This window comes from Cygnus atratus, chromosome 2 (genome assembly GCF_013377495.2).
Source record: "Cygnus atratus isolate AKBS03 ecotype Queensland, Australia chromosome 2, CAtr_DNAZoo_HiC_assembly, whole genome shotgun sequence".
NCBI classification, from domain to species: Eukaryota; Metazoa; Chordata; class Aves; order Anseriformes; family Anatidae; genus Cygnus; species Cygnus atratus.
In genome coordinates, this window is record NC_066363.1 from 143,960,174 (window position 1) to 143,973,779 (window position 13,606).

General features: G+C 34.6%; 1 protein-coding gene across 3 annotated transcripts in view; it reads right to left on the reverse strand.

Moving 5' to 3' along the window:
- CSMD3 (CUB and Sushi multiple domains 3) overlaps window positions 1–13,606 on the reverse strand; it is a 710,218-nt gene that overhangs the window by 299,546 nt on the left and 397,066 nt on the right. For all 3 annotated transcript variants that reach the window (XM_035546237.1, XM_035546236.1, XM_035546235.1), the window contains 2 exons: window positions 9,948–10,142; window positions 3,876–4,014 (listed from right to left, as the gene is read on the reverse strand). In XM_035546237.1, the coding sequence (XP_035402130.1) occupies window positions 3,876–4,014; window positions 9,948–10,142 (334 nt within the window). The remainder of the gene's footprint in view (window positions 1–3,875; window positions 4,015–9,947; window positions 10,143–13,606) is intronic.

A 13,606-nucleotide genomic window follows, 5' to 3' on the forward strand; every position in this document is an offset into this window, starting at 1 on the left:
AATCTCATTTAGAAAGCACTACAAAGTGAAATGTCCCTTTGCAATCTGCATGTGTGCTGTCTTTGTCAAGAAAAAACAGAGTATGACAATGCTGCTAGATACCTCCTTGTTCTTGGTTTTGATGGTAACACCAGTCCCAAACCCCTGTTTGTTATTTTGACATCAGTTTCTCTCTTGCAGTGGTAGATCTTACATTAATCATATTGCTTTAATAGACTCTCTGATGAATTACTGAAAAACCCTTCCAGCATTAGAAAGAAAAACATTAACAACAGGATCCTTCAGATATTCCTAACTCTCTCTCTGATTCACTTAGATGCCTAATTCAGCTTTGTGAAATCCATTCAATGAACTGCATGACTAACAACAATGTACTGAAGAACTCTGTGTTTCGATATTTATGTCCCAGGCATCTTAACCTAAAATCTAAAGGAGTCTGGCAAAAGAAGAGAAGCCAAATTAAACCTCTGGAACATGTTTTCTTTTATTTCTGTTCTGATCATATGAAATAACATAAAAAGAGTGCAAAGAAATAAAATAGGGAGTTAAAAAAATAAAGCAGGATAAGCCTAGAAGCCAGACAGCTGAAAATTTAGGGGAAATGAATGTTGGTTTTTTTTTGGCTAGTTCCCACATGAGCTCAGAATGATATGTTTCTAAATCAAAAATTTTCTTTGCTTCTTCAGACTACAGTGTTCTTTCCTCCTTAACAAGCCACTAATCTTAAATTAACCTGGATGCCTTCATTGCTGTGTTAAGTCTATTCTTATGGAGGACTTTCCAACGTTCAGTCAAACAGACAGGAGTGAAACAAACTTTAATACAGAAGGAGATGCACACTTTTTACCTTATTTGAACAGCTAAAGCTGCTCTAATATTTATAACATGTATCTTTGTTTTTGAGACAACCTGTCAACTCTATGTGGTGTCAGGATATAAGCAGAATACCCCAACACACAGTGTATTCTCATTAGTCAAATGTGACTATGCTCCAATCAGTAGTTTGCTGATTAACATCCCTAGCATTTAAAGGCTCATAATTAGGCTTCATGATAAACACTTCATTACAATGAAGAATGGAACTCACAATTTCTCACTTTCATCATTTCAACTCAGCCTGCATAGCTACTGACTTACAACAGAAATCCAACAGATTATCATAGCTATGACTGTGTAAAAGGAGTATACTTGTCAGACTATTTATTAACAGTCCTAAAGCAAAATATGAAAAAGTCCTTATGAACTCCCTGGAAGCACTAAAAGAAATAGCTATTATTCTCTGTCTGTAGTTCTCTTTCCTTTTTACCTGTGTGTCAGGCTTCATGGCATAGGAACACAATAGTACATACAGGCATCAAATGCAGTACCATGCAATGTCTCAAGAGAGAAACCATGGGAAGATGAGAGATAAAAAAGGGAATAAAAGCTGCTGTACAAGTGATAAACTGAAAGTAATGTTAAGGTGTCACTCTGCAGGAAACATGCATAAGAATTGTCCCCATTCTCTTGGAAAATCTAAAAAGAAAGGATGTAAAGATGCTAAACATGTATAACACATATTTACTGATACATATATATATATATAAAAAAAATCAAAATCAAAATACTACTGGACCATAGAATTCTGAGTATTTGCACCAAGAAAGGCTAAAAATAATATTCCTCTGTTTTTCAGGGCAAAGATGAAATGTTAAGAACTGGACAAAATATGAGGTTTTGTTTGTTTGATTTCTTTACTTTTAAATCACATGGGAAAGCCACTTGAATATAGCTTTAAAGGTGGATATTTTAACAAAATTAACCTCCAGTCTTTAGGAAAATCCTGCTGAAGGTTTGCAAGTAGAAGGAACAGAATAAGGACAGACTAGAATGATTTTGCAAAAGAAGATAATGTATCAATTTCTCAGAATATCAATTTAAATTATAAGGAAAAAATGTCTAAGTAATATATATATGTATATATGTATATATTACACTATGATCATTTATTTCATTATGAGGTTTACATAGTATTTTTTTAATTTACATCCAAACATATAATTATATTTCTAAATGCATGTGTGCGAACATACATAGATGTATTTTTACATGCAATCCTGCAAAGAAACACAGAAACACAGACCCCTATATGTAAATAGGGTCTATCTGAATTCACTCTGTTGTATCTCACCAATATAGAAAGCATTCCTATTTATGGCAAGTGACAAGACTGTCTAGAATGAGCATCAATGGAAAATGAGGAAGTGTTACAATGTGATCAGGTTATAAAGAGAACAAGAGCTCCCTCTGTGATATGAAAAGATCACATCTTGTTCTTATTGCTCTTACCCACAAGAGTAATAGAATTTGTGCAATTTTATGACAGGGTTTTAATACATTATAAACCAAAAGTATACACTCGAGACTGACAGATTTAATAAAACCCAGGTGTAAAGAAAGAAAATCCAGCTGACATAGAATTTTCAAAAATAAAAAGGCAAATGCTTTTCATTTTGAAATGACTGTCCACAACATAATTTGTTGAAAATGAAATACAGAATTAAAAATAGATTTTTTCAAATGATCTAATATCTTTTTCTTTTCAGAAATATGAGTTATTGAAAGTTCCAACATTTTTATTATCACTTTGATTTACAGAATCACTGAAATAAGTCTGATGAATTTGTGCAAAATTTGCTAACTTCTCTTTTCTACTTTAATTAGCAAAAATTTATATTTTAAGCTGATTCACAACACCTGTGTGTTTGGAAGATTAGCTTTCTTTTCATACTAAGGATAGGAAATACTTCTGAAGGATTTATATTACCTGTCCTCTAACTGCATATAACATCATGTAAACATATTATTACAGTGTAAACTTTAACACTAAAAAAGCTTTTAAACCTATCACAATGAGATTTTTTTTCTTACAGAAGATCTTTATTTCCATATCCTGCTTAAAATAAATTTGAAAATGTATTAAAATGAAGCAGTATCTTCTCTTCAGATTGAATGTGACCAGGACCAGTCAGAAGATGCAGTATATATAGCAACTGAGAAGTACTTGTATGATATTTGTGCATTATAACTTTTCAAGACTTTTTTTTTCTTCTTCTCTTTTTTCCTGGATCATCATCTAATTTCTTAATATTTACAAGTAAGAATAATCTAGAACATGCTTAAAATATGTAGAACATATGGAATTTTTTAATTACATTTCATATTTTGCTTTTTCATAGTGAGTTTAAATTCAACATCCACAGCTTGCTACCATAAGAAACTTAAGGCCCCTAACATGTTTCATTCCTTTGAACCAGGAAGGGATGTAACAGGAAAAACAAAGGAAAAGTGAACTGCTGCAGTAATTTGGGGAAACTATAATTCCATCCTGCAAGCACCACTCCTTTCAGAAAAACAGATCAGATCAGATGACCTTGTAAATATTCACGATGGATTAAAAAAAAAAAAAGTATTTAATTCAGTTTTGACTGTTAATTCAGATTCTCAGAGTTGAAGATTTCACACATTTTGGAAAAAGAAAATGGCTTCGTAAGTATAATTCATCACAGTAACACAGTTACAAGCAAATTAAACATGTTAATCTTCATAAAGAGACCAAGCTATTAACTAGGGCAGACAGACTTAAATATATGCAAAAGGTAGGAATTTCAAAAGCTTTTCAGTTCATTGAAGTGGAATTTACACTGAAGATAAAATTCATGCTCTGCAGGCACTAACATGTTTTGGAAAATTCTACCCAACAATACAATTACTTGATTTCAGAAAAAGTGAAAATTAAGTTTATGATAGAGCTAATAAACTATTGCTTCTGATAAAAAAAAAAAAAAAAAAAAAAAAAACAGTAAATATTAAATAAGAAAAATATTAGCCAAGACCTTTCAAATGTAATTTTGATAGAGTGTCCTGGTTCAGCTTCTATCACCCACTCGCAATTCAAGGAGTCTTTATAATACCCAGGCCAGCCTGGAGAGAGGATTACTCCACTGGGAGATGAAAAATGCCCACCACATGGAGCTAAAAATAAAACAAAGACAAAGGTATAATAACACAAACTTATGATAAGTAATTCATCATTATCAATTTCATTATAGCATATCTATACTTAAATTAAAAAAATCCAGCTGCAGGAAGATGCAACAAGACTTGAAGCTGACAAACTCTGCAGGGCTTGGAATTAGATGGAGAGGACTGAATTATAGATAAAGAACTGAATTAAGATAAAATTAACATTATTCAGAAAGTGCTGACATAACCTTTTATACTGTATTTTACAGATACAATACAGTTTACTGTAATAAAGGACACAAAAGTGTTTAAAACCTGGGATTGTTTCTGCTCTTAATTATGAGCAGAGAGACTTGAAAAAATAAAACAAAACAAAACAACAACAACAACAAAAAAAAACTATGCAGAAGTTTCAGTTGAATATTAAGCTTGAAATTAGTAAAATGTCATTTCAGCTTTGACATGGATCCACTGTGAGATCACATACATTTTATTTGTGAGGTTGGCAGTTCAAATTCCGTATTCATGAAACAGATATACTTACCATTTTTACAAGATTAGCTAATATTTTTGAAGCACTTGGCAAATACATTTTAAATGTTGTAAAATATCCATAGTCAAACAGAACTATTAGAAACAATATGTACTATTTCTCTCTGCAATAGTAAGCAAAGATGAGCTATTAAAACACAACTAAAAATAAAGTATCTGATAATCATATTCAAAGCTTTTTAATGGCTTAATGATGCATTAATTACAGGAATAATCTCCACAGCTGTAGGTCTTCCAGAGATGTCTGCATTCCTGCTCGAGGTGTCACCTAGAGCAGGTTGCCCATGAGCAGGTCCAGATGGTTTCTGAAGATCTCCCAGGAGGAGATCCAAAACTTCTCTGGGAAACCTGTGCCAGTGTTCTACGTTGGCAGTAAAGTGCTTCCTGATGTTCAGACAGAACCTCCTGTGTTTCAGTTTGTACCCATTGCCTCTTGTTCTGTCACTGGGCACTACCAAAAAGAACCTGGCTCCATCCTTTTTGCACTCTCCCTTCAGGTATTTATAGATATTGATCAGATCCACCCTGATTTTCCTCTTCTCCAGGCTGAAGAGTCCCAGCTCTTTCAGACTTTCCTTATAGGAGAGATGCTTCAGTCATCAAATGATGCATCCTTCATCATCTCCGTCAGTGGTCCTTTGTTAGACCCCTTCCAGCATGTCCATGTCTCTCCTGTACACAGGGGAGCACAGAACTGGATGCAGCACTCCAGATGTGGCCTCACTGGTGATGAATAGAGGAGAAGGATCACCCCCTTCGACATGCTGGCAAAATGTTGCCTAATGCAGCCTAGGATACCATTAACCTTCTTTGTGGTGAGTGTACATAGCTGACTCATGTTCAACCTGGTATCCAGGTTCTTTTCTGCCAGGCTACTATCCAGCTGGATGGCCTTCAGCATGTACTAGTGCCTGATGTTGTTCCTCCCTGAGGACAGGACTTTGCACTTCTCCTTGTTGAACTTCTTGAGATTCTTGTATGCCCATTTCTCCAGCCTGGCGAGGTCCCTCTGGATGGCAGCACAAACTATCAGCCACTCCCAGTTTCATGTCATCGGTAAACTTGCTGAGGGTAGACTCTGGCCCATCATCCATAAAGCTATTTATGTATTTAATTATCAGAAGACACATTCATTCATTCATTCATTTATTTATTTATCTTGTTTATTATTACTAGTATCATGTAAGTATCCAGTTAGAGGGCAGAAACTTTTGGGGAAAAGAAAGCTGCACTATAAAGTTTCAGCACTCTTTCAATTCACTCTTTATGCATACAGGGCTACACAATGATGAAAAGAAATGTGCTACATTTTATATGTCTTACTGTATTGTTGGCAAGTCTCTTTACTAAACAGTACATTAAAAAAAAACAAAAACAATTTCTTACATTTCATAATTTTTTATTTATTTATACATATTTTTTTGCTTAGACACCTCATACTGTCTGCAAAGCATTTTTTCTGATCATTTTGATGAAGCAGCACTGTACACGCTACTGTCTAAATTATTCTGGACTTCTCCATTACATAAATGTTTTAATTTTGTTCCATTTGACACACCTTCAAATTGAAGATCATGAATTATCATATATTTATCTGATCCCTATTTTTCTCAGGAAATTACCAGGGTCCTGTATTGAAATGATGAACTGTTGTAATGAAGCATTTTATATTCTTAAGGACATTTTATATTTTTAATCTCTTCTTTGTCCTACTGTGTGGAAAAAAATATATATATATTCTAAAAGCTATATAAAATGTAAAGTTCAGAACTAACTATATTGCGAACATCTCTAAATATGCAATTTTAGAGTTTTAGTCTCCCCAATCCAAACCCCTCCCTGCTTGTCTTAAAATATCAATTCTCAACTTATACCTTACGGTCCTTTTGTCAAACTACCTTCATCAAACACTATCAGTCAAACAGCATAGTATTTAAACTAAGAATTACATCAACAACTGTAAGGTTAACATTAAAACATTAATCATCCCTACATTTTATTGTATATAACTACTTATGCATATCCAAAATACATATGGAGTTGATATACTACAAAATATACTAACAAGAGTAATACCAGATGGTCTTATCCTGAGCCAGTGTACTACCATAGTTGGCACTTAGTATTGCTAAATTTGTGCAAAGCTCCACTTTATCACTAAATTTACATTAAACTGTTAAAGATTATATTTGGAAAACAGAACTCTCTTACAAAAAATGCTTCTATGAATGTTACATTTGAAATAATACATATCTCTTTATTAGATTGTGTAAATTCACTATGATTTCTCTTTGTATGTGGGATCTAACATAATAGTTTTGCTTTGATGTTTTTGTTGTTTTTCTATTGTTTAAAGAAAATCTTTCTTGTCCTTCCCATGATTATGGTTCTTCCTGATATCACATGCTGATTTCCCAGATCCAAGAATCCTTCCCTTCAGAATAGCTGGGTGACTGGGCTTATCTTCAAGAGCTTTGCTTTTCACCCCTTTTTTTTTTTTTTTTTTTTTTGCATTGAGTTTTAGTCCCTGTTCTTTCTTCCAGTTCTATTTGGTGGTTGGCTGGCAGATTTATACCCACTGTCAGTGGGTTAAAAATAAAATACTAGAAATATACCATAACCAGTGTTTGTCATCAAACAGAATATCTTTGTCAAACATGAGCTAATGCCAATTACCAAAAAACAGTCTTAGCCTGATCTATGAATTCCCACAAATCCATTTCTATTTATTTCTATTTCCTTGCATACTAAGTTACGGCAGTTGAGTCAGGAAATTTCTATGCATGAGTATGAGGAAAACTTTTAGGATGACAGGCTAATCAGTGAACAGAACACTTCGTAGGTTCACAGTTCTAGACATTTTTTTTTCCAAAAGCTTATTACTCATTGTAAGCGTTACAGGAGTTATGCAGGTAGACCAAGAGTAGAGCTGCAGTCCATGTGTAGCTGGACTATATTACAAGAGATTACGCGAAAATTCTTCATATGACCCTCACACAAGGAGGATGAAAGACACAGGGACATGAATCCCACATGTAAATGCATAGTGGAATCACAAAATCAGGACTCCTCTGCTAGGTAAATGAAGATAGGAGCCAAGGGTGACAGCACACACAGGGGCAGTTAGTGCCCTCACCAACACAGTATCATTGCACACCATCTAGTGCATCTAATGCATGACATTGCTAGTAGGTCAAGGGAAGTGATTGTCCCACTCTACTCTGCACTGGTGCGGCCTCACCTCGAGTACTGTGTGCAGTTCTGGGCACCACAGTACAAAAAGGATGTGAAACTATTGGAGAGTGTCCAGAGAAGAGCTACTAAGATGGTGAAGGGCCTAGAGGGGAAGACATATGAGGAGTGGCTGAGGTCACTTGGCCTGTTCAGCCTGGAAAAGAAGAGGCTGAGAGGAGACCTCATCGCAGTCTACAGCTTCCTCATGAGGGGGAGTGGAGGGGCAGGCGCCGATCTGTTCTCGCTGATGACCAGTGATAGGACCCGAGGGAACAGAGTCAAGCTGTGACAGCAGGGGAGGTGAGCAAGGTGAGAAGGGCTAGATTGGTGACAGAAAAAGGGTCTGGTGACATTCAAGTGACTATCAGATGTATGATGAACCAGGAGTTGAAGGGGCAGGGACTGACAGCCCCACGCTGAGCTGAAATGGGGTCCTGGGCCATGGACAGAGCTGGGCGGAGGCCCCAACAGAGGCTGCGGCAAAGCCTGCCTGTTGGTGCGTCAGGCATATTGCCCTGACAAATGAGTATGCTGCTCCTACCCACCTGTACCACATTGATTATTATATGGTTCTTTCCTATATACTGTAACAGAAGACATTTCTGCAGTGAAGAAAAAACTTCACAGTAGTCACATTCAGTATTTCCTGGTCAGCATGAGGAGTTCATGTCTTTGACTTGGTATGTATGACAATGAAATGATGAGGTGTGTGAAAGGCAAGCAGACTTGAGCTTATATGAAATGGCATTGTGTTATGAAGTCAATAAAAATTCAAAACATCCCATCAGACCAAATTAATTACAATAATAGCTTAAAATTAGATTCATCTTCAAATTGTATCTTCAATCTTAAAAATATACTTAATTCTGCAATAGATAAATACACTTAATTCAAATATACCAGCTTCCCAACCCTAAGGATCCCAGTCTGTGTTCCATCTAGAGTCTCAGACCATTTGAGCCATCTGAACCATTTAGAATGTATAGAGACAGACATTTAAAAATATTCCCATTATTTTAAATATCTTATTAGCAGTGTTAAACAGCTCCATAAACACCATAATAAAGTAAGGTCCACGACTGTGTATCATCTAGGGAAACTGACCCATCTTGTATCTGTGAAACCATTAGAATTTTGAACTTAAAGTTAACTGGATATGAATATTATAAGGAATCACATTCATATATTAAAATTAAGCAAATTTTGTTAGGAAGACAGTTCAATAGTGAAAATCTGAACTAAGCTTTTATTTAATATAAAACGTAACAGACTGTTTATAAATCACATATCATCATTGATCAAATCGTATTTTTTAAGAGGTGAAAAGATCTTAAAATACAGGAAATGTAATGAAGCAAAGTTTATATTTTTATACCTCTTAGTATATTTTTATACCTCTTAGTATAAACAAGTACACAGAAATATTCTTAACATTGTTTTAGAGGTTGTGATGTATGGGAAGTACTTAATTTCTTTAATGAGAAAGATCAATTGTCAAGAGAATCTTTCAGAGGCTATGTGTCGCTGTGGATAGAAGAAACATAAGGGGTGCAACAGACAACTAAGACCTCTCTAATGGTTTAAAATATCAAGATCTGAAAAGAGATCAACTTCTCCATTCTAATCTAATATGGCGCTGAGTGCTCACTATTTAAAATCATTTATCTGTCTGAAGTCAGAAGTTAATAGTTGTATTTTGAAGAAAACTTTCTAAATGAAACTGGGTGAAAATAACTGAAAAAAAAAGAAAAAAAGAATTTGAAGGACAAACTTCTTGACTACTAAATACTAAATACAGCGTGGCAAATTGAACTTAGATGTTTCTATTTGGAAACTGAGGAACAGAAAACTTCAATATATTTCAGTCAGATTCAGTGGAAACAGTGATTTTCTTTCCTGCTATTTCTTTCTCCTATATATTGACAAAGCTGATCAGGATACTGATTGGACTGGAATTTAAAAATGAAGACATCAATATTGTTGGTGTACTGTTAGCACTGAATCTCATTGCTCATGCCTCACTAGACTCCTTATTATGGAGTTGGTATTACAGGAGCCTTCTGCTATACATTATCAAAAGTTTGAATTCCCTTTAGTGACAACTTAAAAGACATTACACTGAGTCTTCATAAATCAGAAAGAAATATTATACATACCTCCACACTTAGGAATAGGTCCACTCCACATTACTTTTCCATCCACTAACATGCAAGTAATTGTTTCAGTTCCCTGTGTTTTGATAAATCCTTCCTCACAGATAACAGAAATTGAACTCCCCAACTGAAAGTTGTCACCAAAACGCCGGGCATTGATTGGTACTCCAGGATCAGGGCACTCGTTATGTCCAAATGCTGTGTAAAAGGTAAAAAAAAAAAAAAAAAAAAGAAAAGTCAGGGGAAGGAAGGAGAGAGGGTAAATAGTGTGATAATTTTTGCAAGCAATTTGTCAGAATTTTACTCTGTCAGTAAAACCAAACTATGTAAGTAAATTTTACTCTGTTAGTAAAACCAAACAATGGGAAAGTAAAGCTTGGCCAACAGCAGAAAATATACACTGGTACAAAAATTGTCTTAAAATATGATAAAGTTCTGTCAGCATAAATCTCAATTTGGACAGCCATAGTGCTGGCAGACTGTGATGGCTAAGTTCTTCCCAGCGGCCCATCATATCCAGTGAAAGAATGGGTGAGAACTTTACATCAGAACAGTAGGGCAGGCGTATGTGATACAATTGATTTATTTGTTTGTTTGTTTTTTAATTTACTGTCATATTCATTAGAGCTGCACTGACTTCAGTGTGCCTGATATTTCTATAGTATGTTTTTTTGTTTTGTTTTGTTTTCCCCAAACTAAGAGCTTGTGATAGGGGTGATGTTGGAGAAAGAAAGAAAATCTGAAATTTTCACCATATGGTTATATTTGAGGTCAAATAAATAGTAAATTCAAAGTTTTGTACAAATCCTTCAAAATTTCAAGTTCATCTATGAACAGATTAAAAAAAAAAAAAAAGTAAAAAAAGTCCATGTATATATCTGGAGATACAGTAACAAACATAGTCCATGTTTATTACTATAGGATTCACCTTATATTGGGAGATCATGGACATATCAGAACAAGTCCAGAGGAGGGCCATGAAGATGATCAAGGGGCTGGAGCACCTCTCATATGAAGACAGGCTGAGAGAGCTGGGGTTGATCAACCTGGAGAAGAGAAGGCTCCAGGGAGACCTTATAGTGGTTTTCCAGTAAATAAAGGGAGACTAGAGGAAAGCTGGGGAGGGACTCTTTGTCAGGAGTGTGGTGATAGGAGTAATGATTTTAAACTAAATAAGGGTAGATTTAGATTAGATATTAGAAAGATATTCTTTACTCAGAGAGTGGTGAGACACTGGAACAGGTTGCCCAGAAAAGTTGTGGATGCCCCATCTCTGGGAAGGTTGGGCTTTGAGCAACATGGTCTAGTGGAAGGTGTCCCTGCCCATTGGAGGGGGGTTGGAATCTTTAAGGTCCTTTCAAATCCAAACCATTCTATGATTATATGGGAACAGACAAATTTATCTTCATACCAGAAGTGAACAAAATCATATTTATAGCAATATTGTTCAAAGAAAAGATATGCATTCATTCTCTATTATATTCTGCTGTTTTATGTAAAAAGAATGCTGCATATAAATTTTGGATTTTAAAAAATGATGTTTTTTTCAGCAGGAACAGATATCACAAGCACAATATCCACCTTCCTCAGGTGTGATGATTTAAACTTATTTCTTCATAAGAATGCCTGTATATGAAGGAGACATCAGGCAGAAGATAGGACTATAATGCTAAAAAGATGATTTTTCGCAATATTTTTCTGCAGTTTTACTTATACATCTGTTAGACAAAATGTATCCAAGCTACCTCATGAAATTTCCCAAATGTAAACATTATTCAAAAAGAAATATTAATTTCTTAAAACATATTTAAGAAAAATGGATTGTTCCACTTTATTTCCAGGAGACTATTCAATTTACTGTTAACTGAAATCAAACAAGGTAATCATATTAGTTTGCCTTCATGCTTTGATTGCTTCCTGCAATGTGCAAATATTCAAGAAGGTTCAACAGACACTCAGGCAATAATTATGTTAGTAAAATAATCTTTACAGAAAAATAAAAGATACGAAGAACTTCCAAATGTTAGTATACAAAATAAAATGGAAATGTTTAATTATTCTTATTGTTACTATAAATAATATCTACCTTTTAAAGAATATTTATTGTACATTAAAGGAATGCAAATGTTACACTGCTCTGGCAAGGATACAGATCATAACATGATTTTTAAATCAAAATACTTTTAAAATGAATAAACAGCCTTCTTCCTTTTCAAGAAACTCTTATACAAAGATAGCATATTTTTTACTAAAATTGTTAAATCACTTTGTATGAAGCAAGACTATAATTAAATATTATTAATTATAATGACATTATTAATTATTAATTATAGTAAGAACACGTATTGGGAATAAAAATAGTGCTTCAATAGTTATCTACTATTGGAGGATGGCTTTCAAAAATGATGCAATCGTATACTTTTTCCACTGGGGTCACAAAATTTTTGTCAATACATTAAACATATTTCTCACTTTTAGTGAAGGACTGATTGCATGTTTTTTTCTTACTAGCTTCAGACCAACCACACAGAGATAGATTTTTAATAGATATCTGCAAATTTAGATAAAAGTCAACTCCAGGTATAGCTTGCTTATGTATGACACCAGCTTATTAAGGTTATAACTTTGGTTTATTGCTCTATATTTCAGCTCAGGAATTGAGAGTTATGCTGCTACTGTTGCTCCTATGGAACTGACTGCACTGCATGGGATGGCTCTGGGAGGCAGGAGAGTGACAGATAAGCCTTCCCCAAAACAGTCGCTCTCTCAGTCTGTCCTGGCTGCAGTTACGGTACTCGATTCAGTATTCAGCCTGCCTATACTTCTGAAAAGATTTATGGTGGAAATGTAATAGTAGATATGCCTGAAACTGAAAAGAAAAAGCACGAATTTGTATATTCTTAATATTAATATGTGAGCCATCATCTATAGATCAAGAAACAATAGAAAAGTTCCTCATGCAATATTACATGTAAAGAGGAGATACAGCTTTCTTGACTTTTACTTATCCACTATCGTGTTTGCACTGATATTTTAAGCAGAATCCCAAAAAAGCTATGCAGCATAAACGTAGTATAGGGTGATGGTTAAGTACTCTCAGCTCTGATATTAACTCAGAAGGATTTTAAAACCTTCATTTTGCATCAAAAAATGTGAAGAGGAGGAATGGCAAAGATCTGAAAAGACAGGAAGGTAGAAATGAAGCTAACTGTAACCATAACACCTGGTTTGAAACCTGCTCTGAAAGGTCCTTGGAAACAGGGCCAGAAAGGAGTAGTCCACTGGCATGATTAATTGCTTTGGTAGACTGTCCTGTGAAGAGTTTTAGCTGAGAAGTCTAGCAATGGATTTGGAATAAGTAACTCTTTCAGAGGAAAAATATCAAAGAGCAACCAAGTTAAGAGAATATCAAGTAATAAAGAACTGATATTTCATTAAAAAACAAACAAACAAACAACAACAAAAAAAAAGTGAAAAGTTGTTAAAAGTAATGTAAAGAACTAATAGGCTACTTGGTACTGTTACTTGTAAACTCATACTTCTATGTAGCAAACAACACAGTGTGAGGAATTCTATCCTGGGAAGTACTGAGGCTAAAAAGTCTAGCAGGATGGAGTGCCAGAAAAAATGCCTTGTGATGGATATACCCTATCACAGCAATA